Source organism: Zootoca vivipara, chromosome 5, assembly GCF_963506605.1.
Source record: "Zootoca vivipara chromosome 5, rZooViv1.1, whole genome shotgun sequence".
In the NCBI taxonomy this organism is placed as follows: domain Eukaryota; kingdom Metazoa; phylum Chordata; class Lepidosauria; order Squamata; family Lacertidae; genus Zootoca; species Zootoca vivipara.
In genome coordinates, this window is record NC_083280.1 from 30,627,517 (window position 1) to 30,653,995 (window position 26,479).

At 43.4% G+C, this 26,479-nt stretch overlaps 1 protein-coding gene across 1 annotated transcript; it reads right to left on the bottom strand.

The window, feature by feature from the left end:
- Positions 1-1,467: 1,467 nt before the first annotated feature.
- On the bottom strand, positions 1,468-26,479 carry MOGAT1 (monoacylglycerol O-acyltransferase 1). The gene is made up of 6 exons (XM_035132574.2): positions 26,373-26,479; positions 13,724-13,902; positions 13,061-13,265; positions 10,592-10,766; positions 8,283-8,482; positions 1,468-4,935 (listed from the first exon to the last, which is right to left on the bottom strand). Exons 1-6 carry the CDS (start codon positions 26,464-26,466, stop codon positions 4,781-4,783), a joined length of 1,008 nt encoding a protein of 335 aa, XP_034988465.2. The 5' UTR covers positions 26,467-26,479; the 3' UTR covers positions 1,468-4,780.

Below are 26,479 nucleotides of genomic sequence, written 5' to 3' on the forward strand. Positions count from 1 at the left end.
TACCTTCCCACTGTAGCGGTACCTATTTATCTACTTGCACTTTGAGGTGCTTTCAAACTGCTAGGTTGGCAGGAGCAGGGACCAAGCAACAGGAGCTCACCCCATCGTGGGGTTTCGAACCGCCAACCTTCTGATCGGCAAGCCCTAGGCTCTGTGGTTTAACCCACAGTGCCACCCATGTCCCATACCAGTAAGTACTGTCTCAAAAAAGCCCTGGCTGCAAGAAATGACCCAGTCCTGCATGTTCCTTGAAATATGAGATCGGTTAGTTTTCTTCCTCAACATCGTTAGTTTTCTTCCTCAACATCAGGTGTGAAAACCTTTGATCCTCCAGATGTTAATGAACTATAATGCTCATATAGGGGCTTGTGATTCTGTCACTTTCAGTTCTCTCACTTGCTCATTTTTCCATTCTCAAATTCAGTTCTCTGCATTTCTGCAATTTGCAGGTTTTTCCCCCCAGGAAGAACCCATCGTGATTTTTAAAATTGCGTTTTAATGCAAATTTCTCCTGATAAACACATTTCGTATGCTGTTTTGACCACTGTTTGGTTGACATTCGTTGGTTGGAAACTACACTGCAAAATTCAGTTAACTGCAAATTTCAAAGGATGGCTGTGTTTTCATATTGTTTCAGAAAGTGCAAATTTGATAAATTCGGCTTCACGTGCTAAGAGAATAAAATATCTCCCCCATCCCTACTCCCATCATCCCTAGCCAATGGCCAGACTTGCTGGGGCTGATGGCAGTTGGAGTTCACCCACTTTACTTCACTGAATATATCAGAAAAGAAGTTGGTCAACAGGCTGTGTTTGCTTCAGGATCCAGCCACAATAGGAGGATAATGCTGTTGCAAATAATGCTGTTGAATGCTGTTGAAAATACACAACACTAATAATATTATTATCTCCTTCTCATATTCCAAATGATAATTCACTCTTTCCACTTCCATAGCAACAAACTGCAATGTTGATCTTCCATTATTAAATTTGAGAGCCTTATACTAGGAAGCAGCTGTTCCTTTTCTCCATTCGTTCAGTAATGAGACACTAATACATCCAGACATTTACAGTGCAAGTCCACTCTGAAGTAAGCCCCAAAGAGTAAATTGGGGCTTCCTGCCAGGTAAGTGGGAATAGGATTGTAGCCTTAAATCAAACCTCCTTCTTGCCTTTTATTCATTTTCATTATATTACAGCATACTGAATACATGTCATTATGGAAAGAATATGAAAATCACAAACACCCAGCTCCTTTGAATGGAGCGGAACTACGTGATGTGTCTGCAGATTATCTTAGTGGACTGTCTGCCAATATAAATAGCGTATGGATATTGTGATAAAACCATGATGGAAAGACATTGGCTAAGCTAAAACCACACGAAGCTAATCTCTTCATCAGTGGGCTGCTAGATAATTATGAAAGAACACACATAAAAGATTGAGTACATGTAAGCACAGCCGCATATTCATATCAAAATGCTTTATTCTTCTTAGGCTTCCGTTCAACAAAATAATCAATCTGTATTTTAAAAAGCCATAATACAGCAACAAGGCTGGAGCAGCAGAAAACAGCAGGTTGTGTGTATGTATTTTGCAAAAAATGTTCAACACACTGCAAGGCCTGTTGAAGGGCTATTCTTGATTGGAATTTGCTACCAAGGTGTGTGGTGGAGTCTCCTTCTTTGGAGGTCTTTAAGCAGAGGTTTGACAGGCATATGTCAAGAATACTTTGATGGTGTTTCCTGCTCGGCAGGGGGTTGGACTGGATGGCCCTGTGGTCTCTTCCAACTCTAGGATTCTAGGATTACCTATGTGATTAGTATAGGAAGCAACACTCCCACTCTGAACTGCTTTCACTTGGAAGTTAGCAAGTTGCCTTTTGCTAAGTCAGACCGCTGCCATATCTAGTAAGTGGCCACTCTCTTCTGGGAGGGCTTGGAGATGGTAAGAGAACTGTTTTTCCTTGGGGGTTTCAAGGGAAAGTGTGGGCAGTAGAGATGGGTCCATTAGAATGAACGGGACACTGTCCCACCAATGTCAATCTGCCCTTAACCACTCCCACGTGTCAGCTTCCTTCTCTTCAGTTTCCCATGTTGTCCTTGTAAAACTCAGCAGAAGACTGGGCACAAAACTAGAATGAGATGGCTCTGCCTGCCATTGACTCTGGCTATACCTCTGCCTACTGTCAGACTCCCTGCCTTCTGTTCTGCCGATCTCAGTGGGGCCAACCATCATTGATGTCTTAGGGCAATCAGTGGCTGTATGACCCATGACCTATGACCCATGACCTCTCCCCCCTCTCTCACACAGCTCCTTTTAAGTGAACTGGTGCATGAGGAAGCAATGAGCTTTGAATAATTTTGTGAACCAGCAGTGCTGAGAATGACATGAGAACCAAGAATGTGGTATCAAGGGGGAACTGAAGCAAATGCTGATAGCAAGCCAACCTATGTATAGGGAAAGCAGCTGCTAGGGTGTCCAGCCTTAGCTAGCGTTTCCCTCGGCAAGCGTTCTCATCGGAAACTAAAAGGAAAGGACTGGAACAGACAATATATGCTCTTTTCTCCCCACTTCCAGCTCCCTCTTCAAGCATGAGTGGTTTGTAGAGGAAAATAATATTGGCAAATTTTCACATTATCTCTTTATCCCCCCCCCCAGTCTTGTTTAATTAAGTTCCTGCATTACATCACTCATGTCAAGCAGCTGTTCAGTTGCACTGGAATAATCTCAATGCCTCCAAAGCGTGATCCAGTTGTCTGGGGGCTCGATTCAAATGAAAAACTACTATAGATACATGCTTGGTTAGTTGGTGCAACTCGCAGCAACTATAAATTAGGAATTTAGAATTTATTTCTTTATTTGTGTTTTGTGTGTGTGTGCAATTCTGAACTGACAAATGCTTCCAGTGGAACAAATGCCTGAAACTGTACACATTCAAATCATAGAACTATAGAGTTGGAAAGGACCACAATGTTGGGCTTGAACCCACAACCCTGAGATTAAGAGTCTCATGCTCTACCGACTGACCTGTTTCACAAACTCATTTTTCATGGTTTCCATTGATAATGCTTAGACTTAATTTCCCCTCTGCCAAAAGCTTTTTGATTACTAAAAAAACATGCTTTTGAAAGAACAAAAAAAATCAAGCGGATTTGATGGGGTCACTCATGTGACTAAACCAGGAAGCATGATCCTATTTCTTAATTGATCCCAGTACCATCCAATACACTGCTGTATTTAATTGGTTACAAGAATAAGGAATCTCGGACCCGGGGGCCAATTGCAGCCATTGAGGCCTTTATTATCTTGTTCTTGGGACTTTCCACAGCCACCCCACTTGGCCCTCATCAGCACTGCTTTGCAGCCTCCTTGGAGTTTTTGCCTGGCTGGAATGTGTCTTTGAACTCGGCTAATGCTCCTTGCTTGCATCAAGAGGAGTGTAAGAGTGAGTGTAAAATTTAGCCTACTGTGGAAAGGTAATGAATGTCATCCATTGCTCTAGCCCTCTCCACCACTGTCATGTGACCCCCAGAGTGAATGCAGGCCTGGAGATGAAAAAGGTTCCTTGTCCTTGGGCTGCAATGATGTCATCCTGTTTACTCAGGGAATCACTATGTGACTTAAATGAGGAAAGATAGCAGTGCAGAGTGAGGGGAAATTGGTGCAAAAGCACTTGCCTCCAGGGAAAACAATAATACAGAACAGAAAAGGGGAGCAATTGTTTACAAATACTTTTTTCTGTCAAAATATTTCTGCCCCACTGAAATTGTTGCTTTCAACCTGAAAACTAGAGAATATTCAACAGTTCTAATGCTTAAGAAGTTACATCGCAAAGTATTAATTGCACCTCTTCCCGCCTGTCTCTTTGGTGAATGAGCTCTGAACAGAAAAAATCACAACGCATGGCTCCTTTAGAAGCAAAAGCGGTTTGTCTTCCTCTATTAGCATTATCATTTGGGAGGGGTGCTGTGGACAAACTTCCCAGAGAATCATCAATTTTGTCTCATCACACTACTCTTCTAAATAAACACACCAATTACAAAAGTACAAAGTTCCCGTCCCTGCTAAATGAGTATCTTTGGCTTATTAAATCACTTCAAGTACAGTACAATACCATATAGCTTAGGAACGCCTAATATGCCACATATTGCATTGCATAATTAATACAGATCAATAGCTAGGCAACGAGCCATACACGAGCATTCATCAAAAACATTTAAAATCATTCAGTCAACACAATACATTTCTCTTTCAAGAAAACTAACAAACCAAAGGCACAGTCTGCTCTGAATTTTTCTGCTGCAACCACTCTGATACTAACTGAACTCTGCAAGAGCATACCTCTGCAAAATCCATACCTGTTTCAAAAGGTAGGAAAAATTTCCTGGAGGAACAAGACTGAAGACATGGGAGCCCTCGACTTATTCCATGAGCGCTCTCTTCACATAGTACAGACCAATTATCTGTGCTTACAGATTGAGTCTGTCTCGGAAAAAGCACGAGATTAAAAAGCATTAGGATTCTTTGTAGATTTGCAATGTTTTGTTACAGAATGGTATCCATTGAGAGAATGAATAAAAATGCAGTCCCAGACAATACAAGAACACTGAGAATTGCAAATCTTTTTTTAAAGCAAATTAGTCACATTGTACCCAGTTACACAGGAAGATTGTAACTCTTGTAAGCTGTTGGAGAGAAGGGTTGGATGGAGTAAAAGGTTGCTTTTCACCAGAAAGCAACTCTTCTGAATCAGATTCTCCCTGTACTTGAACCTGCATTTAGGTAAATGTGAGAGATGCATGCTCTGATATCCCGTACTTTTCTTTGTTTTTGTCAAATAACTCCTGGAGTTCCTGCAGATATTTCTCATGGAGTTGATTAATTTCTTCAACGGTGGGATTCAGATTCTGTTTCACAGCAATGGGGTTCCCAACTGCAAAATCAAAAACAAAATAAGAAAATCCCAGTGAGAGTCATCTGTGTAATTGCTCTGATCCAAATATCTAATGATCTTTCATAAATTGTAAGGGACCGGTAAAGGTAAAGGGACCCCTGACCATTAGGTCCAGTCGTGACCGACTCTGGGGTTGCGCGCTCATCTCGCATTATTGGCTGAGGGAGCCGACGTACAGCTTCCAGGTCATGTGGCCAGCATGACAAAGCCGCTTTTGGTGAACCAGAGCAGCACACGGAAACGCCGTTTACCTTCCTGCTGTAGCGGTTCCTATTTATCTACTTGCATTTTGATGTGCTTTCGAACTGCTAGGTTGGCAGGAGCTGGGACCAAGTGACGGGAGCTCACCCCGTCGCAGGGATTCGAACCGCCGACCTTCTGATCAGCAAACCCTAGGCTCAGTGGTTTAACCACAGCGCCACCTGGGTCCCTAGACCCCTGGGACCTCTAGAGCTATCCAAATTCTAAACTTTCCTGCATTAGCAGAGCATCACAAATAACCTTGTCAAATGTGGACAGTAGGAATATATATCCATTAGTTTTTCAGTACCACTCACACTGAGGCATGTGGATACTCTTTACTATGTTGTTTTCATGAATCCATTTTTTAAAAAATGGTTCTGCGTGATCTTAGTACTGCAGAGCAACAGCAATGTCCAAGGATGCAATATGGCGAAACTGGCAGTATCAGTGTCACCGCTTCATCAGAAGCTGTTAACAAAGATCAACAACGAGGGTGCCTACAACACTTCTTCATGCACACACATTATGAATGGCAATAGCAATTTGCAAGTGAAAACAAACAAAATGAATGGTCATATGAAAAGTAATGGTGGTCATTCCAAATTTTATTTATTTATTTCTAAAAAAGTATATACTGCTCAATGGTTTGCTTGTTTTTTTTAAATCAAAGTGGTTTACATCCAACAAACTGCTTTTCCAAACAGTCTCACATACTGAAGACAGATTCTTTTGCAGAAAGGAAGCCATTCTGAAAACAGAGTAAGCGGTTCAATATGCCCAAAGAAAATAAATTTGCAAGTGGGAAGAACTTCTGCTGTAGCTATGTTAATTACAGGCAACTGCCTATTAAGGAATGGAAGTACTTTATTGGGCTAGTAAAATGGGCACATTTTGCTTATTCAATATTTATATATAAACAAATGACTGTTGCTATCTGAACAACCTGTTTCTTTATGGTGCCATCTAAACCTAGAGCTGGTTTGTAATTGTGGACACTATTATATGCATGGGATATGTTTACAAGTACTCAAAGATACAATGGCATACAAAACATCATAGAAATCGTCCTTATACCTACCCAGGTGTTCACAGTCTAAAACAGGCATCCCCAAACTGTGGCCCTCCAGATGTTTTGGCCTACAACTCCCATGATCCCTAGCTAACAGGACCAGTGGTCAGGGAAGATGGGAATTGTAGTCCAAAACATCTGGAGGGCCGAAGTTTGGGGATGCCTGGTCTAAAATGACCAGTATGCCAATTGATCTCCTTCCCGTTCTTGTTTAACAGTTATGAATAGACACTTGTGTCTTTGTTGCAATTTGTTCTTGTATACTTTTCAGTTTCCAAAAGTTAGTTATTTTGTTCAATCACATCCACCATGCATTGTTTGTATTTCTCAATGATTTCTTCCTTGATTTTTAAAATCGCTTTCATAAAACAACAGGTTGAATTAGCACCTGGAACCTGCTCCACCCTAAAAGGCTCGTGCATCGGTCAGAGTTTAAATTAAGCAGTCAGTGCACAAATAATGCTCTCGTCCTTTTAGGTTCTAGTGTTTTTGCAATTAGCATTCATTCTTTTCTTAGCCTCTTCCCCTCTCTCCTACCCCTCCTCTAATGATCTCCAACTTGTATTTACAAATGCAAATCTACCTCTCAACATATTCTGTGGCATATCATAGTGAGCAAGCAAAACACCACTTTTTAGAAGAGCTCTTCTCTTAATCAAAAGTTGAGCCAGAAGTGGTTTTCAGTCCTCTCTTCACTCCTGACAAAAGTGGTTAGAACATATCTTATGGTTCTGTTTACATTTTAAAGCAGCTGGCATAATACTTGCACAAGACCTCAAGAATATGGTGTGTTGCTAGAAGTTTGCCATTTGAAAACTACTCAAAGTACAGGAATGGTGGAATGCAATATAGAAAAAGTACAAACCACTCAGCATACGGTATTATCAAACTCCTGCAATAACCTGGTTTTGGTAGATAACCAAATGGGAATGTAAGTGGACATTTTTAAATTATTAATTATTAGGCGCTCAAGGAGACATGCATGGGGATTATTCCATTTTATCTTCATAATTATCCTACATAGTAGGTTCAGCTGAAAGATAATGGGATCTGTAATCATGCTGTGATATAATGGGATCCACAATCACTGATGTGTACCCAGTGGGCTTCTAGGTTGAGTACAGTAGGGACCCAAATCTCTCTGGTCCAAGTCCTCCGCCGCCGCCTTTAGCGATCACTCATAGCCGAGTAAAATCGTCTTCCATGAACACGGTCTTAACAATGAGTCTGTAAGTGACTGTGAAGGCCAATTCTGGATACACATGTCCTTCCACAGTGGGGACATAGGTTTCCTGGTGGGAGTTGATCATGGTGAGGGTTTGCCAAACGTGCCTTCCTCTTAGCATGTTTCTCCCTTTCATCCTGAGTTTGAGCATCTTCAAAGTCCATGACAACTTTGGTAAAGGCTGTTCTCCAATTGGAGCGCTCGCGGGCCAGAGTTTCCAAATTGTCAGTGTTTTATTGGATATGCAATCAAAGTATTTATTATCTGACTGCTGTACTGAAGTTACAAGAGAGCTTTGGTGATTTTAATATATCATTTTATTTTATTTGTTGTTGCAGTTGTTGGGTTTGTATTTTAATTGTGAACTGCTCTGGGATCTTGTAAGAAGAGCAGTATATAAATGGAAATAATAGTTAAAACACATTTGGTCTGATCCACAAAGGCTCTTGTGATGCTCTTAACACAACATACCACACCGACCATACAACATAGGGATGCTGGTAATAAAGTACGGTATGCATTGGATCATGTTATGTAGATTATTTTATGCTGACAAATTCTATGAGCTACATATAAACACAACACAGTCCAAGGGCAGGGGAGGAGGAGGAAACCTATAAATAAATGAACAGGAAAGAGACAAATGCTTATTTCAAACTTCCTCCTCTTCTGCATTTGGTGCTTAGATGGTATATGGAACCATTTGCAAAGGCTAAGCGGCTATTTCTTGCCACAGATTTGTATATTAAACATGTGCATATGAGATCAAAAGTTTCAAAAAGAACTTACCAGTAGTGTGAACAGGTTTCCTGTAAGGCATCAATCCAAAGCTATATTGAAAGATTCCTCTGCCATGAAACAAAGGCAATGCAAACCCCATAATCTTCTGCAGTTTCTCTTGCAATGTTCTGAGCCTCGATCCTTTTGGGTTTGCAACTTGTTTGAACAGTTCATTTTCCCCAAAAGAAAACACTGGGACCAGTTGAGCCCTGCCAGAGAAAAGCAACACTGCAGTTGACATAATTAACGTCAATGGGTTGACAAGTACACCCATTTAAAGGCAGCTAAATAACTTTGGCACATACGGTAACATGCAGACCTACCATGTTAATGAAATTACACTGTAGGTGCCAGGTAGATGTTTTTTTAAAAAAAATGCATGTTGCAACCTACTGCCTGCTAGGAAAAGCTCAACAGGCAATTGGACTAAGCCTCCCATTTACACAACTAAATGCAATATTAGTCCAAGACTAAACCAGGTTAGTCCAATGGGTAGTCCAGTAACACTAAGCAGATGCCATACATCTAGGGCTTTCTTTCGGCCAGAACTCAGTTCTAGCACCTCTCAGGTGGGCACCATTGCCATTCTAAGAGAATGAGGGAGGTGTTCGTGGTAATTTCCAGCACCTCTTTTTCTAGAAAAATAGCTGCATACATCAGAGGTGGGTGGCTAAGCTTATTTTGGCCCGAGGGCCCTTTCACCCTTGGCTAACCATGTGGAGACCACACGGTTAGTCAAGGGTTAGCACGGCCGTCTTAAGCGTATCTGGTGCTCTGGCGCCGTGATGCGAAGATCCCTCCGGCACCACCACCCCGCCCCATTTCCCGGCACAGCTGTCTGGCGGGCACAGAAGGGCTGACGCCGGCACAGCAGCGCAGCACCCCCCTGGCAGCCCGGCGCCCTGACGCATTGCGCCACCCAGCCTTGCCTTAGAGCTGGCCCTGAGGGTTAGTGGGGACTATTGCCAAAACTAAGCGAGGCCACCCCATACCCTTGCATAAACATTCTGGCATTGACATACAGGGTCATATGCCCAGGCAGACAGCGCTCTTCCCAGCCAAAATCAGTGAAGTATTAAGCACAGGGCAGAAAAAAAACTTGCATGGGATTTTTTTAACCAAATTATAGTTGGCTGCCTCTTTCACCAAGATAAAAAGTTAGAAATGACAGTAAATGCAAGAAATGTTGAAATCGGGAACAATAACCACAGGAAGGGAATAGCCCATAGGACTGCTATTGGCTAATAGCTCACTTACAAAGAAATATTGCAAACACACAGTAAAAAAAAAAGTCATGAAACAGGAAGTTGCTACATGTACAATTTCATACTTGCGTATTAAATGACTCTTAGACATATATAGGACAGCTCTTTTCTGTGTGTTTGGTTCTCGTTATTGGGGGTGGGGTCTATTTCACAACTCTGCACATCTTCCCTCATTTTTATATACATGTGGGGTGGAGGATAAATTTAATTCAATTCACACTTAAAGCCAAATTGATCAATTTCTCACTTTCCAAAAGAATGTGAGAATTCTTCATAATTTGCACTTATCCAAATTCCATGTTGCAGTTCTCCAACCAGCATTTACAAAAAGGCACATATCAGGGGGCGGGGGGGGGGCGGAGAATATACTAGTGAAAATAACATACAAAAATGTGTTATATTAGGAGAAAATGTTTGCAAAAGTTGAAATTCCATACAAAAATGTATTAGGAGAAATTCACTTTAAAAGGCTGGTGAATGTTCATGATGATTTTTAAAAAGTCACAGATTGCTGCAGAAATATGGAGAACTGAACTGAAGGTGGGGGAAATGAGAAACTGAGGGAACTGAAATTGACAGATTTTGTATGCAATTTTCTCTAGCAATTTCCCCTAACGTAATGCATGTCAACGCACACTGTGGAACAGCAGGTATGCTTTCGTACTATGATGTTACTTGGGCTGGGGAACTGCATTGCAAAAGTTGGAGAATGCCTTGCAGACAACCACAGTGCTAGAGAGAGACAGACAGGTTGTGTATCCACAGCAGTGACCAGAGGAGGGATTACTGCTGGGGAGGACTACAGAGGGAAGAAATGCCATGGTGCATCTGACCGTTTGACTTTACCCCAAAAAACACACTCCTCCATTGTCTCCCGAAATGGATGGTGGTCAATGACAAGATATACTTATAGAATACTATCAAGTAGTCCATTTCATGTTTTGGGTACCTACATTCCATCTTATTTCAATGACAAGTTCTCTAGATTCCCAGTTAATGCCCTGTGTGTTACCACTTTATTCTGAATGGGTGAGGTCTACACATGGAACTTACCCATGTTTCAAAGCTACCTTGATGAACCCCTTCCTTTTGAGGATGCTAAGAGTTAAGCTTCCAGGACGGGCATCTAAAGACTCTTCTGCTCCTCCAATTACAATCACAGCAACATTTCCACCACCTTCATGGCTGAGCACATGAGACACACTCTTCTTGGATGCTGAAACCAGCCCTGAAAATGTGAATAAATAAATAAATAAGAGAATACCTAATCAACCGATCTGCGTTGTATGGAAACCATTAGTCAGGTGGAATGAAAAAATCTGAAGTTAAATTTGTGCTCCGTACAGTAGTTAATTCTTTGTTTGCATGTTTATAATAGTCTACAAATGCCATATTACATAATGCAATCTAATAGTCACTAATTTACCGTTTATTTTGAAATAATCCTGTATTCAGATTGTGCCCTTAATGAATTGTAAGACAAATATAAATATGTTTTCTAAAAACTCATATTACAGTTTGTTTAAATAGCTACAACATAAATGATCAAATTATTTAATTGAATATGATAGCGGTGGGAAAAGCTTTATAAAAAAAATTAACTGAAGTTCTCGTTTCATGTACTTAAAAGGGGCCCACTGACTCTCAAATTGCTCATTTCTCTCTCTATCTTCCCTTAAACATACCAGCTCCATTAATTCTATCACTGTGGCAAGAAAACAAATTTTACTGAAACCATTTTTGTTTTGTGGGAATTATGGGAGTACACCATTTAGCTGCTGTTAACACTCTGACTAGATTTCAATGTTCTGTTCTTATATGTTAAAGTTATCCCAAAAGATCGTGGATTCATCAGTATTTGATATCCAACTATTTCTTATATATGCTCTGTAACAAACTACTGTTTTAACTTATGAAACAGTAAAGCCTACATGTTGTTATTATTGAATTTGGTGACCCCTGTTTGGGTGTCGTCGTCCCCCCCCCCCTCATGCACAGGGCCAGATTTAGGTTTGATGAGGCACTAAGCTACGGAAGGTAATGTCCAGCTGCCCTTTGTCAACAACAAATTGCCTCTGTTTTTTGTGTTGAATGTATGCTATATGGTAATTTATGAACCTAATAGGTATCTAACCAGTGATATTTTAGGGAGCAGGCTAGCAGGCGGGGCCCATTACTTACATCATAGGAGCCTACACAACACAAAACACTGTTGCTGTATGTAGGTTTTCTTTTTATTTGTTTTTATCTTATATTTTGGAAATGTACATCCAGGTTTTTTTCCTTTACATTTTTTGGGGGCCCCAAGAGAGTGGGGCCCTAAGCTATAGCTAGTTTAGCTTATACGTAAATTCGGCACTGCTCATGCAATTAATAATCACGTGAGGGGGTGAATGGAGCTGAATTCTTCATCCCCATCTGCAACCCCCTGCCTTCTCACTACCCAGAGACCAAGGAGCACATCTGTAGAGCGGAGTCTCCTCTTTGTGCATCCTCTGGTGATGTGGAATGCTGTTTATCAGAAGATGGAGAACACCTGAATAGGGCTGTGAAAATCATGCCACGTTCCAGAGCTTACTTTACAAGATGACATAGGTGCCAAGTTCCGGATTGAAAAATCCAGGATCAGCAGCACCGCGACGCCGGAAGTCGCTTCTATGCACTTCCGGACATGTGTAGAAGCGACTTCTGATGCCACTGTGCCCATTTCCAAAATGTCCGCAGCGCCAGAAGTCACTTCTACACATGTCTGGAAGTGCGTAGAAGCGACTTCTGGTGCCAGCGCGGCACCAGAAGAACATGGTCGCCGGCAGGAGCTCCGTAATCCGGGGGAATATGGGGTATTTTGCCATTCGGGACACCTGCGGGGAACAGTAAGAAAATACGGGGGTTTCCCGGGGAAAACGGGGTACTTGGCAACTATGCAAGGTGAACAAAGTTTGCCAGGTGAAAGCATTACATTGCTTCAAATAGCTGGTGAAGACGTGGCTTTTCGAAAAGGCCTTTATTGAATGATCTCTTTGCGAGCTCAATTTCTGATGGCTGTTCTTCGGATCTGAATCTTTGTGACTTGTATTTTGGTTTTCCACATTTTGACATTGGGCTGGGTTTAATTTGGGGTGGTTATTTGCTTTTCTAGCGGGCAGTATTCAACTAAACAGTTGAACTAGCACATGGATTACTGCTAGTGCAGCAAGATATCCCCCTCTCTTCCCCTGCATCTTCTCTGCAGCATCCCTCAAACTGCTCTGGAGGGTTGTGGGAAAACCCAGAGCAGATTTAGGTGGTGTACGGGGGTAGCAGAGGGGAATAATGTTCTGCTGCACAAGGAAAACTCCTGAAACTGGCAGAACATTCTCCTTAGTGATATGTTAAATACAGTCCACTGTTATTATCTGATTTGTTAACTGTGTTCGGTTGCTTTGGAAATCAGGTAGGGTCACATTTTTTAAAAAAATACTGTACATCAATTCCATTTTTTTAAAAACAGCCACATCTGAATTACTAGGGTTTACTGCTTACCGGCACACATAATATAGTCTCTGAAGAAAGGACACCTGAACCAGAAAGGCAAGATGTGTAGGTATGGAGTCAGACCAGGGAATAACTTCTTAAAACCTGTGTATTCTGTGCAAAAGTTTCCAAAAGCTCCAGCGACAAGGACGCCATGAGGATGAAACCCAAAGAGGTAGTTCTGGCTTGGATCCAAATCCGAGGTTTTTATGAGCTGAAATAAAGGCTCAGTAAGAAGTTTGCTCTCAATTTAAAAGTTGACTGGCAATTGCATACTGGCCAATTCAGGTCCCACAACGAAAGCTAATTATTGCTTTTGCACAACAAACCTGCTCCCCCCCCCACCAGACATTTTGACAAGATGGAAACTTATACCATTTATTCCAGTCACATTGGCGGACAGGAGGGGAGTGTGCAAAGCCCAAGGCTTATCTAGGACCATAATATCATGCTCAGCAATTGTTTAGTGCAACGTGTGGCCATGTTTCTGTGATGGCCTCTTCACACTGGCCATCCACACATGCAAAATTTCAGCACAGGAATAATAATGGAACAAAACAGAAGTGGAATCCTAATGAGATGCAAACTACATCGGCTTTCCTCACCGTGCTCTGGGACATACACACAGTGCACACAAAAGCATTAACTTTCACTGCAAAATATTTCACTCACCTGAATTGGAAAGTATTCCTTAAAGTATCTCCACACAGTCCAGCTTCTGACCCACTTGGATCTTCGCCCCCCAGTTTGGGGGGTTTCCCAGTCGAGGTAGAGCCAGAGCGCATACAAAGCCGAGATAAACCAGTAATCTCCAAACACAAAGATCATGAAGATTCCACAGCAGCACTGTGCTAAAACACACACACAGAAAACACAAAACAATTGAAATGATTCATGCAGCTCATTGCCATTTTCTTCTCCTTCCCCGTCGTGATCCCTATGGCTTGCCAAAAGTAGCCTCTTGAGGGTCCTCTCCATGTACCTAATCCATGGAGGGTGTTTCCCCCAGAGCCACACCAGCTTGCTGCTTTGCTTCTCTGCAACTCTCTGCTCTCAACTCTGACATACAACCTGCTCCCTGCCCCCAAAACTCCTAACTACCATATTGCTGTTGACAGCAATGGAGGGTTCTATCCTATTCTTTGCATTCCCATGCCTAAGGTTGCCACTGTTATATCAGTATGTGATACAGAGAGATAGAAGGAGGGTTTTATTAACCCTTTGAAATCCTTCATCAAATGTTGGGGTTTTTATTTTGCCCTTTCAAAGGCATCTCCTTTATTTTGTTTCATGTTAGTCATTCTGCCTGATAAAACTATAAATCAGAGCATGGAGGCATAATGTCCTGCCTTGGCTAATTTAAAATGATAAATATTAATCATTCTGCTGAGAATATGTGGTTCAGTACTACAATTCCATGATATTTTCAAGCTGAAGCTGGGCAATAATTTATATTGGCTTTGGGAACAAAAAGGAACCTTTCAGCCACACTAATGATAAACTATTCTAATCCTGACATGTATACATGAATAGATGCAAAAGTCGCTTTTCAGATATTCACAGTCAATATGCAGGTGTCAGGGGCTGAGTAGAGCTAACACGACAGTGGCAGATACAGCAAACAAGAGCTTCAGAAAAAATAGGCAGCCAACAGCGCTGTCCTGTTCATGTCTACTCAGAAGTAAGCCCCATTGCTTTCAATCCTACATCAATTCACTTAGCAGCAAGCTCATTTAAATCAATGGAACATATTTCTAAGTAGATGTGTATAGGAATTCACCATTTTAAGGAAAACGAACTTGAGAAGAAATTGTCTAAAGCCAAACTTTGTCATTTTTAAACTCTCAATTTTGTTTCTCATCCAAATCAAATACATTTGTTTCCCGTAATATGGCTTGTATCCAAAATGCATAATCCGACACAATTTAGAAATTATTTGGCAAGAGATAAGGAGACAGAAAGGAATGGGAAGAATGAAAGACGTGGAAGGCCAGACCTTTCTTGAGTAACACACTTTCAAAAGAGTCTTCTCCCAGTGCCAAACTTTAACAGGTTTAGAGCCTGCACAATAATCCCATTTACGTGCAGAACTTAAAGCAAAGGCATCCCAAGAACATTTCAGGGGAGAGGACAGTTATGATAAACTTTCCTCTTGATTTATCAAGCAAGTGGTCATGAGTTCTTGTATTACAAGTATCTTGCAGCACAAGTTTTGCAACTTCTTCCAAAAGGCGAGATGTACGTATTCCATTTGTGGCCGAGCAAGTTCCTGACATGACAATGACTCAATTTAGTCTCAATTGGCTTGACAGAATTACTACCCTTTCAGCTCCTTGGCAGGATTCCACATGGCTTAACATCAACATGACCTTGAGGTATGAAAGTCACACAAAGTTTGATGACTAGTACCTGGCAGGGCTATTCAAAGACTTCACAAAGGCTGCCACACAGACCAGATAGCAACAAAAGCTGATAGGATAGGTTTGATTTCCTACTAACCAAGGGCTTATCCTGAGTTGTGCGTACTGCTTTCTTTAGGGTAGGAAGCAAAAGGAACTCAGAAACACTAAGGTTCAAACTAACACACCCACTGTTCTTTCTGTGTTTGTCTGAATGACCTGTTAAGCAAAGTTAACAAAGCTCATGGTTTTAAAAAGATCAACAACAAATACATGAGAGAGTTCTTAAGCAGCTTTGATTAAAAGTAAGTTGATGACCAAGTTACATAAACCTTGGACAACAACATATTTTTGGTGACACAGGCAGTTCAACTAGTCAATCTCTGCGTGTCACTCTGAGCAATGTTATGGACCTGAAAGAGTAAATAGTCAGTCATTTAGACTAGAACTCCCACCAGGGATGAGCTAAATTACCACTCTTGTTTGCATTTAATTTCAGTTTAGTTCCTGCACCTTCCTGTTCAATTTATCCCTGACTTTCTCCACATGTATGGTTCCTCCTACCCCAGTTGCAGGCTTGGGCTTCCCCCAGGGGTCAAACCCCTCCTATGAACCTAAGCAGGTGGCCTTGGACCAGTCACTATCTCTGTCTAAACTACCTCACAGGGTTGTTCTGAGGATAAAATGGGAGATGGAGGGGGTAGTTTGTGAAGGGTTCTGGGAACTGTAGCTCTGTGAGGGGGAAAACTACAATTCCCAGGATTCAGTTGGAATGGTAAAGGTAAAGGTAAAGGGACCCCTTACCATTAGGTCCAGTCGTGACCAACTCTGGGGTTGCGCGCTCATCTCGCATTATTGGCCGAGGGAGCCGGCATATAGCTTCCAGGTCATGTGGCCAGCATGACAAAGCTGCTTCTGGCAAACCAGAGCAGCACATGGAAACGCCGTTTACCTTCCCGCTATAGCGGTTCCTATTTATCTACTTGCATTTTGACGTGCTTTCGAACTGCTAGGTTGGCAGGAGCTGGGACCAAGCAACGGGAGCTCACCCCATCACAGGGATTCGAACCGCCGACCTTCTGATCAGCAAGCCCTAGGCTCAGTGGTTTAACCACAGCGCCACCTGGGTCAGTTGGAATGGGGGTGCGTTAAATGTGTACACAACCTAAATGTGTTTCCCATAACCAGAGGAACTTTCCCCCATATATTCCAAGACAGAGGCTTATTATTGAAAACGCATTCTACGTTATCCCTCTGCTGGGTTTCACCTCTAGCACAAATGAAACTGAGGGCAGGGCACAAATATCTTGTGGCTTGGGCAGGGTTTTTTCTCTTTTTACAAAATAGGTTTGCATCTGCTTTTACGCCCCTAAGGGAAACAGTGTGGCTTGAAGGAAACGGGGCAAAAGGTGACACATTAATGGCCAATGAGGAAGTGAGACTGAAAGAAAATACCCCACAAGACCTAGGAGCAGGAGTGGGGGAACTTTTTCAGACTCCCTAAGGATATTCTGATGGCTGTGGGTTAGGGAACCAAAAACACAACCACTTTAGATGTACTATGTGTTATAGCAAGCTGTCTATAAGGAAAGAAAAGCTCAAGGATTCCAGTGTGTTTACATGTGTGCTCCTAGCCTAGATCTTGCAATTCCTTCACCTGAACCAGAATTTGTTGCTCCCTGCTGAATACTAGACTTACCACCAGATGACAGCCTTGTAAAGTCCTTAATATATGCTGCTATGATTATGAACTTTGCACCCTCTGTGGTTTCCAGTACCTCTTCCCGGTAAAAAAACAACAACTATCTCTCGGGGTCTTTGGCAACAATTTTGAGGATTCCCTTTAAATAAAAATAAAAATAGTGGACAGTTCACAGAGGAGCATCAGCTTCACTTCCATTCCTGCTGTAAGTGTTTATCCATATAATAAATATATATAATCTCCTCTATTTCTGATGTTCAGATTGTGATTGCTGTTGCTTTCGTAGCCAAAAACGGCAACATTCATGGACAAGAAGAAGATAGTGGGCTGGGGACCCTGCAGTGTTCAGGGGGAAAGCCTAGGAAGGGGAGTGATTCACAAAAAGAACTAGGAGGACCAAGGACTCAGCTACATTGACAAAGAAAAATCGCTTTATATGCATTGTTTATGTATTCTAACACTATGACACCAGATGGCGCTGTGGAGTTCCATTTTTGCTAACCTGATTTCTCATACAAAGTTTGCAATGTGAAATGCTTCTTCAATGTGTCTAGATCCAGCCCAAGTGTTCTCAGTGGCTGCAGATTATGAACTGCTCAGGGTGGTGGGAAAGAATGGAGCAACTAGAATCCTGAATAGGGAGCCCAACACACTGCAACATTTATTTGTACGGCAAAACCCACTTGTTGTATTAGATGGCATATGCAAGCAGATTCATCGTGAGATTAGAGATTCGCCAGGTTTAAAAAGAAGATAACTGTGCTTCTTTTACAGGGCAGGAGGTGTCATTGCAGAGCTTTCAGCAATGTGCAGCAATGGAGAGAGCAGTGTTGGCATTCAGACAACATCCCTATTTCCATCCTCAAACTGTATGGAACTGCAACGTACATGAAAGCAAGCGCTTGAAGCCAGACTTCCAGTTTGGCTCATTTGTATAGCTCCTCATCTAAACAGCCTGACTCCAGTCAGACATGCAACATAGGCGCGACATTATTTGGGATCTAATGCATAAAAGAAAAACCTAACGGAAAAGCACCACACAAAGTCATTGCACTGAAGCAAGTTTTCTCCGCTTTGCTTAATCCGCGCTGGGTGTTCAGCAAACAAAACATCATTACACTAATTGGATTAATCAGGAAACACTTGTCTGAGGCTGTGACTCTAGCTTGCATTAATAAAAAGCTGTCAGAGCATTGGATGGAATGACAGAAAGTCAATTCATCCTCACCGACAAAGAAGCAAGCCGTTTGGTCATTTTTTACTCCGGGCTTAACGGTATAAGAATGTGGAGAGGTGGGATTGCAACTCCTTTTGATGGCAGTGTTTCAAATGTGTCAAGCCAGCCCTGCTGCATTTGGGGCAGAGGGCTCCTCCTCATTCTGCTGAGTGAGGCCCTGAACTTCTGCCTAAAGTCCTGTCCTGCACCACTGGGCAAGTTGAGTGGCATACTGTGGTAAAGATCCAATCTCTTTTTTGCCAATTATTTGCAACATTTTATTCTCTCGTGTGGGGTGTATGGGGGGTTAGGAGGAGCACCTCTGGTGGGGGACACATTGTGCTACTTCTGGGGTAGCTCGTCCACCTTTGGTCCCCACCCTGCACTCAAATCTCACCTGTGGCTGCTAGAAGCTGTCAGCATGCGACAGCAGCCACATTCTGGGAAATGTTCCGACTGGCTGACTAAACCAGGTGAGGGTAGCCACCCTCAGTGGGTTAGGGACTTCCCCTGCAGACAGGCTCCAGCAGATTGAGCAGACAAGACTAATAATGGGCTCTAATGGTCAAAAAGGTGGTTTCTGCACGCGCCATGGAAGGAAGTGAGGAGCACGTGTGGCTCATCAACCCAGGAAGGTAGCCTATCTAGGCGAAGGAAAACTCTGGTCCTAATTTTCCCTGATAAAAAAAATAAATCTGTACCTGCTACCTGGTGGGGCATCTGCAGGAGAAGAAAAGGCTAAGGAGCAAATTCTACACAAATCCAGAATGGAGTCCCTAAGATACCTGGGTGGTTTCTTGTATACCTCCTTCTGGCAACACCTGCAGCCAAGCTGGTGCCAAATGTATTGCTCTGCTTTCCTTTGGACCATATCAGTGAGGCCAAGAGAAGGGAATTGTCATCTGGACAGTCCAAGACCTCCATAAACACTGCCCAGGCTAGCGCCCTAGAGAGGTCACTTCAGTGCTGCTAATGCAATAAAAACAACTTGGGCAGCAGCAGTTATGAATTACCGGCCTCGGTCCTGTATACCTGAAGGAGTGTCTCCACCCCCACCGTTCAGCTCAGACGCTGAGATCCAGCACCGAGGGCCTTCTGGCGGTTCCCTCATTGCGAGAAGTGAGGTTGCAGGGAACCAGAGAGGGCCTTCTCGGTAGCAGCACCCGCCCTGTGGAACGCCCTTCCATCAGTTGTCAAGGAAATAAGCAGCTATCTTAATTTTAAAAGACATCTGAAGGCAGCCCTGTTTAGGGAAGCTTTTAATATTTAATGCTGTATTGTTTTAATATTTGATTGGGAGCCACCCAGAGTGGCTGGGGAGACTCAGCCAGATGGGCAGGGTATAAATAATATATTATTATTATTATTATTATTATTATTATTATTATTATTATTATTATTATTTCATTGACCCAGACAAACTACAGGGGGAATTTTTAAACAGCAACTAGAATACACTAGTTTATTACTGTTTTTTGTAATAATGTAAGTAATAACTAGCTCTGAAAGCAGAAACATAGTCAGAATAATGGCAAGTAGATATTCAAATGTACAATTATTGTACAATTTATTAAAAAATGATTTTTGGTAACTGCACTGGGTGGTGGAGGCTTGCTAGGGTTTCATGCAGGACCTTTGCAGAGCTACTAGTACCTGGAGATGCTGGGGTCCTTCTGCATGCAGGACAGATGTTCTGCCAGTGAGCCACCACCCTTCACCAAAGGGACTGGCTGAGGTTGACTCACTGGAGCTGCACTCCTGGTTCCAGGGTTTAAGGGCCAGAAGTATAAAGCAGCATCCTATGTTTCTGAGGAGAGGGGGAGGGAGGAAGGAAGGAAGGAAGAAAAGAGGGAGTGGGAGGGAGAGAGGAAGGAAGGAAAGAGGGGAGAGAAAGAAGAGTAGGAAATAAGGAAGGGAATAAAGAAGGAAAGAAAAAGAAAGAGGGAGAGAAGACGGAAAGGGAGAAAGGAAGGAAGTAGAGGGAAAGAAAGAATAAGAATGAGGGAGAGGAAGAAAGATGGGAAGGATGGAAGGAAGAAAGGAAGGAAGGAAGGAAGGAAGGAAGGAAGGAAGGAAGAAAGAAAGAAAAGAGGGAGCAGGAGGGAGAGGGGAAGGAAAGAGGTGAGAGAAAGAAGAGTAGGAAAGAAGGAATAAAGAAGGAAAGAAAAAGAAAGAGGGAGAGAAGACAGAGATAAAGAAGAAAGGAAGGAGAGGGAAAGAAAGAATAAGAACGAGAGAGGAAGGAAGAAAGGGAAGGGGGGGGTCGCCGCCTTGATTCAGCGCCAGAAAAGAGCGCGAAGGGACCCAGGGGCAAAAAGCATTTCCCGTGCAGCGTGAGGCAGCAGGTGTCCGTTTTAGGAGAAGTGCGTAACGCCTCAGAGTTGCACGTTCGTGAGGCTGAGCCGCTGCTGAGCTCATGTTCATGAGGCTGAGCCGTGGCAGGAGGAGGAGGAGGTGAGGCAAGAGGAGGAGGAGGCGGCTTGCCGGGTCGGTGCCTGGCAGCGCCGCGCGGAGAGTCCCGAGCCTCTGGGACGCAGCAGTGCTCTGTAGCACTTTGAATCCTCCTCCTCAACGCGGAGCTGCTGGGTGCTTTGTCTGTGCTTCAGCAGCAGCAGCACCCGTTTCCAGGCGCCGAGCCGTGGCAGGAGGAGGAGGATTCAAAGTGCTACAGAGCACTGCTGCGTCGCAGAGGCTCGGGGCGCTGCCGGGCGCTGACCCGGCAAGCTGCCTCCTCCTTCTCCTGCTGTGGCTCGGGGCGCTCCACGCAGCACTGCTCCGGCCGCCTTTCTACCCCCCCGGCCCCAGCTGTTTGTCGGCGCTTTGTCGGCACAGCGCTTAAGCAGCAAGGCCCCGCTGCTGGGTCCCGCTGGCTGGGGCGCTCGGCGGGCCACATGACGAGGTCTGGCGGGCCGGATTTGGCCCCTGGGCCTTGTGTTTGACACCCGTGCATTAGTAGATCTGGAAAAAGCTATGTTCTGTAAGGCCCCATCCATATATAGAAACTTGCCTGAGCTAAGTAGGAATGATAGGAGACTTGATTTCTTTCATCTGCAAGAAGCCCCATGCAGTTGCCTTCATCATTCCTCATGCCACCATGTCCTTGATCTTTACAAATGATTAATAAGAGGACAACTGCTATCTTTGTCTGTTCTGCTTTGTAGAGCAGCCTCTGGTAGAAACTAGATGTATGCTGAGACAAATGAGCCACAAGCTGAAAGTTCCAAGAGAGTATTTTCATGAATTCATGCAAATGGTTTTTTGCTGATATTAGTCATGGAGAAGTGTTTCGTAAGGACACAAGAGCTCTGCTATGAAGGGGACTCTTGCAGCTCTGACTGCTCCTATACTAGCCACACCGGTTGAAGGGAAGGTTCCTCCTGATTGTTCATTCAGACACAGACATACCATGTGACACTCCACACATCTGGAATTTGGAAGCCACGTTCTGCCTTCTCTCCACTGAAAAATTGCATTTGTAACGTTGGCTCAAAAGTCTGTTGTAGTACTAACAACTGGAACACTCCACACCAAGCTGTCCACAATTTACAGTGTGTGCGAAGCCATACTAAACTTCTCAGAAGTAAGTCCCTTGATTGGCGTTCCTCAGGGCTACCCCTCACAAGGTAAGCAGCAGCAATAAAAGTAATGTAAACATCATCAGCACAATCTCTGGGTGCTTAAGACTTTGGTAAATACTACATTTTGCTTTATTTGTTTTTTTTTCAATAGTAGTAGTTGTTGTTATATTTGTACCCTGCCCATGTGACTGGGAATACAGGGTTCCTATTTGTACCAAATAATCATGAATGTTGCCAAATAAACTCATATTTAGTGGGGATGTGTCAACCATGAGTTTGTTTGGTCATATAAATAACAAACGTCCCCAAAGCAGAAGCAAAGTCGGTAGGGTCTACATCACCCCTGGTGGCACATATTTTATGAGTCGGGCTTTTTTGGAAATGGTAAAGGACATGACTTTTTAAAAGCAACAGATCTATAGAATAACAAGATGCATCCTTCCACCATTGAACAGATCACTAGATAAGGGGCAAGCAACAGATATAGAATTAATGGCTGAGAAGGTAGGTCAGAATTGGCCATCAAAAATGGATGAGACATATGGTAACTTAGCACCCAGTGCAACCTGTTTGCCAACAATAATATCAGATTCCATTACAACCTGCTTTCAAAACTTTGGTACTTAGTTTCATGTCACCACATATGTTCCTTGTACCTTACACTCCATAAGGGGGAAACAATATGTGCTGGTCACACCAAGGTAAAGGTAAAGGGACCCCTGACCATTAGGTCCAGTCATGACCGACTCTGGGGTTGTGGCGCTCATCTCGCTTTACTGGACGAGGGAGCCGGCGTACAGCTTCCAGGTCATGTGGCCAGCATGACTAAGCTGCTTCTGGCGAACCAGAGCAGCACACGGAAACGCCGTTTACCTTCCCACCAGAGCGGTACCTATTTATCTACTTGCACTTTGAGGTGCTTTTGAACTGCTAGGTTGGCAGGAGCTGGGACCGAGCAACGGGAGCTCACCCCGTCACAGGGATTCGAACCGCCGACCTTCTGATCAGCAAGCCCTGGGCTCTGTGGTTTAGCCCACAGCGCCACCTGCGTCACTCACACCAAGGTACTTTGGTTAATTTCTGCACTACAGAAAATTGCCAATTTTTCTGTGTAGAAGAGACCCCTATGTATAAGAGGATATGTATAAGATGACCCCTACCTTTGGGAGCCCAAAATTAAGAAATCAGTCTTTTAAATCACCTGAACAACCCACTGCTCTGGTTGATGTCAGTGGTGCTGTATTTCACAGCATAATGGCAGGAGCCTGCATCTTGCTTCCCTCGCCTCGGCTTGGCTCCACAGCTACCTCCACAGCCCAGACTCCAGCCCTCATGGACTCAGGAGCTGCCAGGAACCTCCGAGCCGATGCATAGCTCACCACAGACTTATGGTAGAAATCCGTGTATAAGACAACCCAAAAGTCTGGACTAAAAAATGTGTGTGTGTGTGGGGGGGGTGTTGTCTCATCCACGGGAAAGCTTAGCTCCTCGTGCGATCCTTTTTTAGTACGGTCAAATTGTGATGGGACACAAATCATACTTCAAACTTCCTCAACTGAATTGCCAAATGTCCAGTGCTTCACTTTAATGAAGGATGCAATTCAGAGCATGAAACAATTCATCAGACTTTATTGCTATGCTGCTGAGGGAGTATTGTACATTTAATAAAACAACTAATTCATTGTTTTTAGGTTGCTTCCGTATGTAATAGTGACCTAGTAACCCATCCCGCTGAGTTTTGCTTTATTTGCTTATGCTTAGGAAATTGATCACATTTCTTGTTTTGCAATGGCAGTAATCCTAAAGACATTCAATTGGAAGTATTTTCTGAAACCGGTAAGACTTACTCCCAGATCAATGGGTTTAGGATTGTGAAACTGAACAGCTGTACATACCTCATATTGGCAAAGATTGTAGCTTCTCAAAAGGAAATGTACAAATCTTAATTTCATATATATACAAAACAGTTTTAGCATATTGTGTTGACATTTTGTGTCCTCAAAAAACCTCAGTCATCATCAGGACCTTTTTTGGAATCTTTTAAGCAAGAGACTTCAGAAGAACTATTTCAACAGTTGTAAAACAAGGCTATCAAGAGCTACAAGCTGTGGTGACTATGCTCTACCACTACAAACAGAGGCATTATGCCTCTGAATACCAGTTGTTGCAAATTCCAGGTGGGCATAGCGCTGTTGTGCTCACATCCAGCTTGCAAGCTTTCCACAAGCATCTGGTTGGCCACTGTGAGAACAGAATGCTAGCCTACCGTAGATAAGCCACTGGCCTGATCCAGAAGTTTTTTTTTTCATTCTTAAAACCTCTGGTGTGCAGGCAGCCAAGAGTGACCCAAGTTTATTCTCCCTTCCGTTCTTTTTCATGGACTTTATTTAGAAAAATGTCTAGCCTAGTTTTCCAAAAGTGCAGGGTAGCTCACAAAGCAAACTTGTGGCTTTGGGAAAGTTTTATTTCACATCAAAGGAAGTGCTTTCAGAAAGACAGCTTTTCAAGTCACGGGTGGGCTGTGCAGATTTTGTTGGTCCAAGCAGTAGACTGGAGACTAGCTGGATCTTTTCCATCTACTGTAGATGGTTGTATATAAAACTCTGCACTGGTTGGTTGGCTATTTTTAGTAACTCCTCTTTGCCCTGTTTTCAGTGAGTAGCACAGCATCAAACGATCTATGGTAATTCACACAAAAACTACTCTTAAAATTTACAGCTAAACTGCGGTTAAAGCTTTTTTTAAAAAAAAAAAACCAAGAAGGTGAAGGGAGGAAAGTAATGTGACAGAGCAGTCTCAGCGAACCAAGACTTGGTTGGAAAATTGAAGCCCTGACTTCAGTTTGCTGTAACAAATGGCTCGACAGCTATGGTGAAGGATCTTAGAAGGTCATTTCCAATGGATAATGAGCTGATTAGTAGTCACTGGTTATGGTTATGTTATGTTTTTATAGGGGAGAGGAGGAAGGCTTGGCTACCGAAGCCCTGCACAACCCTCTCAATGAAGGAACAATAAATATTTGTTTTGCATGGTTTTTTTGAAGCATACCTTTCTTAATGTGATTTCTATTCATCATTCAGGTTTAAGGAGTAGGGCATGGGTTATACTGTAGCACTTCACCATGGCGCTACTATTATTTTTCTTCCTTCTCCCCACAAATAGCTGCATCTGATTATACTCGCGCAAGAACTTTGGTATCTCTTTGAATCCACATCTTCTCCATATTCTAACTTGCAAGATAAGTTTCTCCTGTTAGAAATTACCATCTACACACACACACTAGCTAAATACCGTAGTTTCAGTATGTCTAGTACTGTTTCTACTACATCACAGAGGAGTCCTAAAGTCAGGCAGTTATAAATTACTTAGGGGGCAATTGTATGGCAAGAGCCACCTGGATGAGCTGCTTAGGATGCATGTGAAGATATACTGGCATAATTTTCTCATCCCACCTCAGCCAGTTGAAGTGAGGCCAAATGCAACTTCCAAAAAGGGGCATTCTGGGTGTGGGACCAGAGAGGAGGGACTTACTGTAAATTGGAGCCCAGTCACGTGACTTGTGGGGGGTAGCACTTAACACTGTTTTCCGCCTGTTTCTGCTGCATAGGATTGCTCTCTTAGAATCCTAGAGCCATCACATCATCACAACCTTTCCACGAGCGCGCGCAAAGCTCATCACAAACGTATAAAGTTCCAGTAGGCAGTTTCCCAAATCCCCACGTGGGACACTGAACGCATCTTGCCTGTTTCTAGATGGTGCAGTCGGAGCTTTAAAGCACTTTTACTCTGAAGCAAGCCCCACCACTGCTTTAAATGGGGATTTCGTCACAAAGACGTGTGCACTGGCTTGCTGCCTTACTCTGGAGTAAGCCACATCAAGTGAGGAGGGGCTTATTGCCTAGCAAACGCGTTTGGAACTGCAAGCCAACAGACTCAGCTCAGGTTCCCTAAATCGCTCTTTGTTTCAATGCGACTTACTCCTTAGAGTAAGCCAGCAGGTTTATAGCATAGCTGCTTGGGACTGAGCCTCAGCTCCGTGAGGCTTACTTGCGAGTCAACTTGCACCGTGCTTGAGATCGAATTCTGCCCCATCATGTGCATGTTTACTCAGAAGTAAAACTTACTGAACTGCCTGCATAGAATTCCATTGTAGCCGTTCGACTGCTGGAGTATCTCAGTCGGTACAGACAATCTCAGGGTTGTGGGTTCGAGTCCCACTTCAGCAAAGAGATTCCTTCATTTTAGGCGGATGACCCTCGTGACCCCTTCCAACTCTACAATTCCCAGCTTCATCCAAGCTTACTCAAGCAAATTTTTCACTAGCCTACGGCGCGAACACGTTCGTTTACTGCGAAGTCCGTTTCTGCTTACGTCCAAGCAAACTCCACGAGGATCGGGCGCCCGAGAGGCGGCAGAGAGCGCTTACCTAGCAGCAGGAACGAGAAGACCCATTGAAACACGGCGGCCGTCTGCAGCCTCCTCGCCAGGGGGATGTTGAGCGGGGCGAACTCGACCTTCATGGCGCGCCGCCGA

What these genes read in the sequence shown, in the direction of transcription:
- MOGAT1 (XM_035132574.2), bottom strand. Translation starts at nt 26,466, where the DNA reads ATGAAGGTCGAGTTCGCCCCGCTCAACATCCCCCTGGCGAGGAGGCTG. An exon ending in AGACTATATTATGTGTGCCG is followed by an intron (nt 10,767 to 13,060) that starts GTAAGCAGTAAA and finishes TCACATTTTCAG; the next exon opens with GGCTGGTTTCAGCATCCAAG. An exon ending in AAGGTAGCTTTGAAACATGG is followed by an intron (nt 8,483 to 10,591) that starts GTAAGTTCCATG and finishes TTTCTCTGGCAG; the next exon opens with GGCTCAACTGGTCCCAGTGT.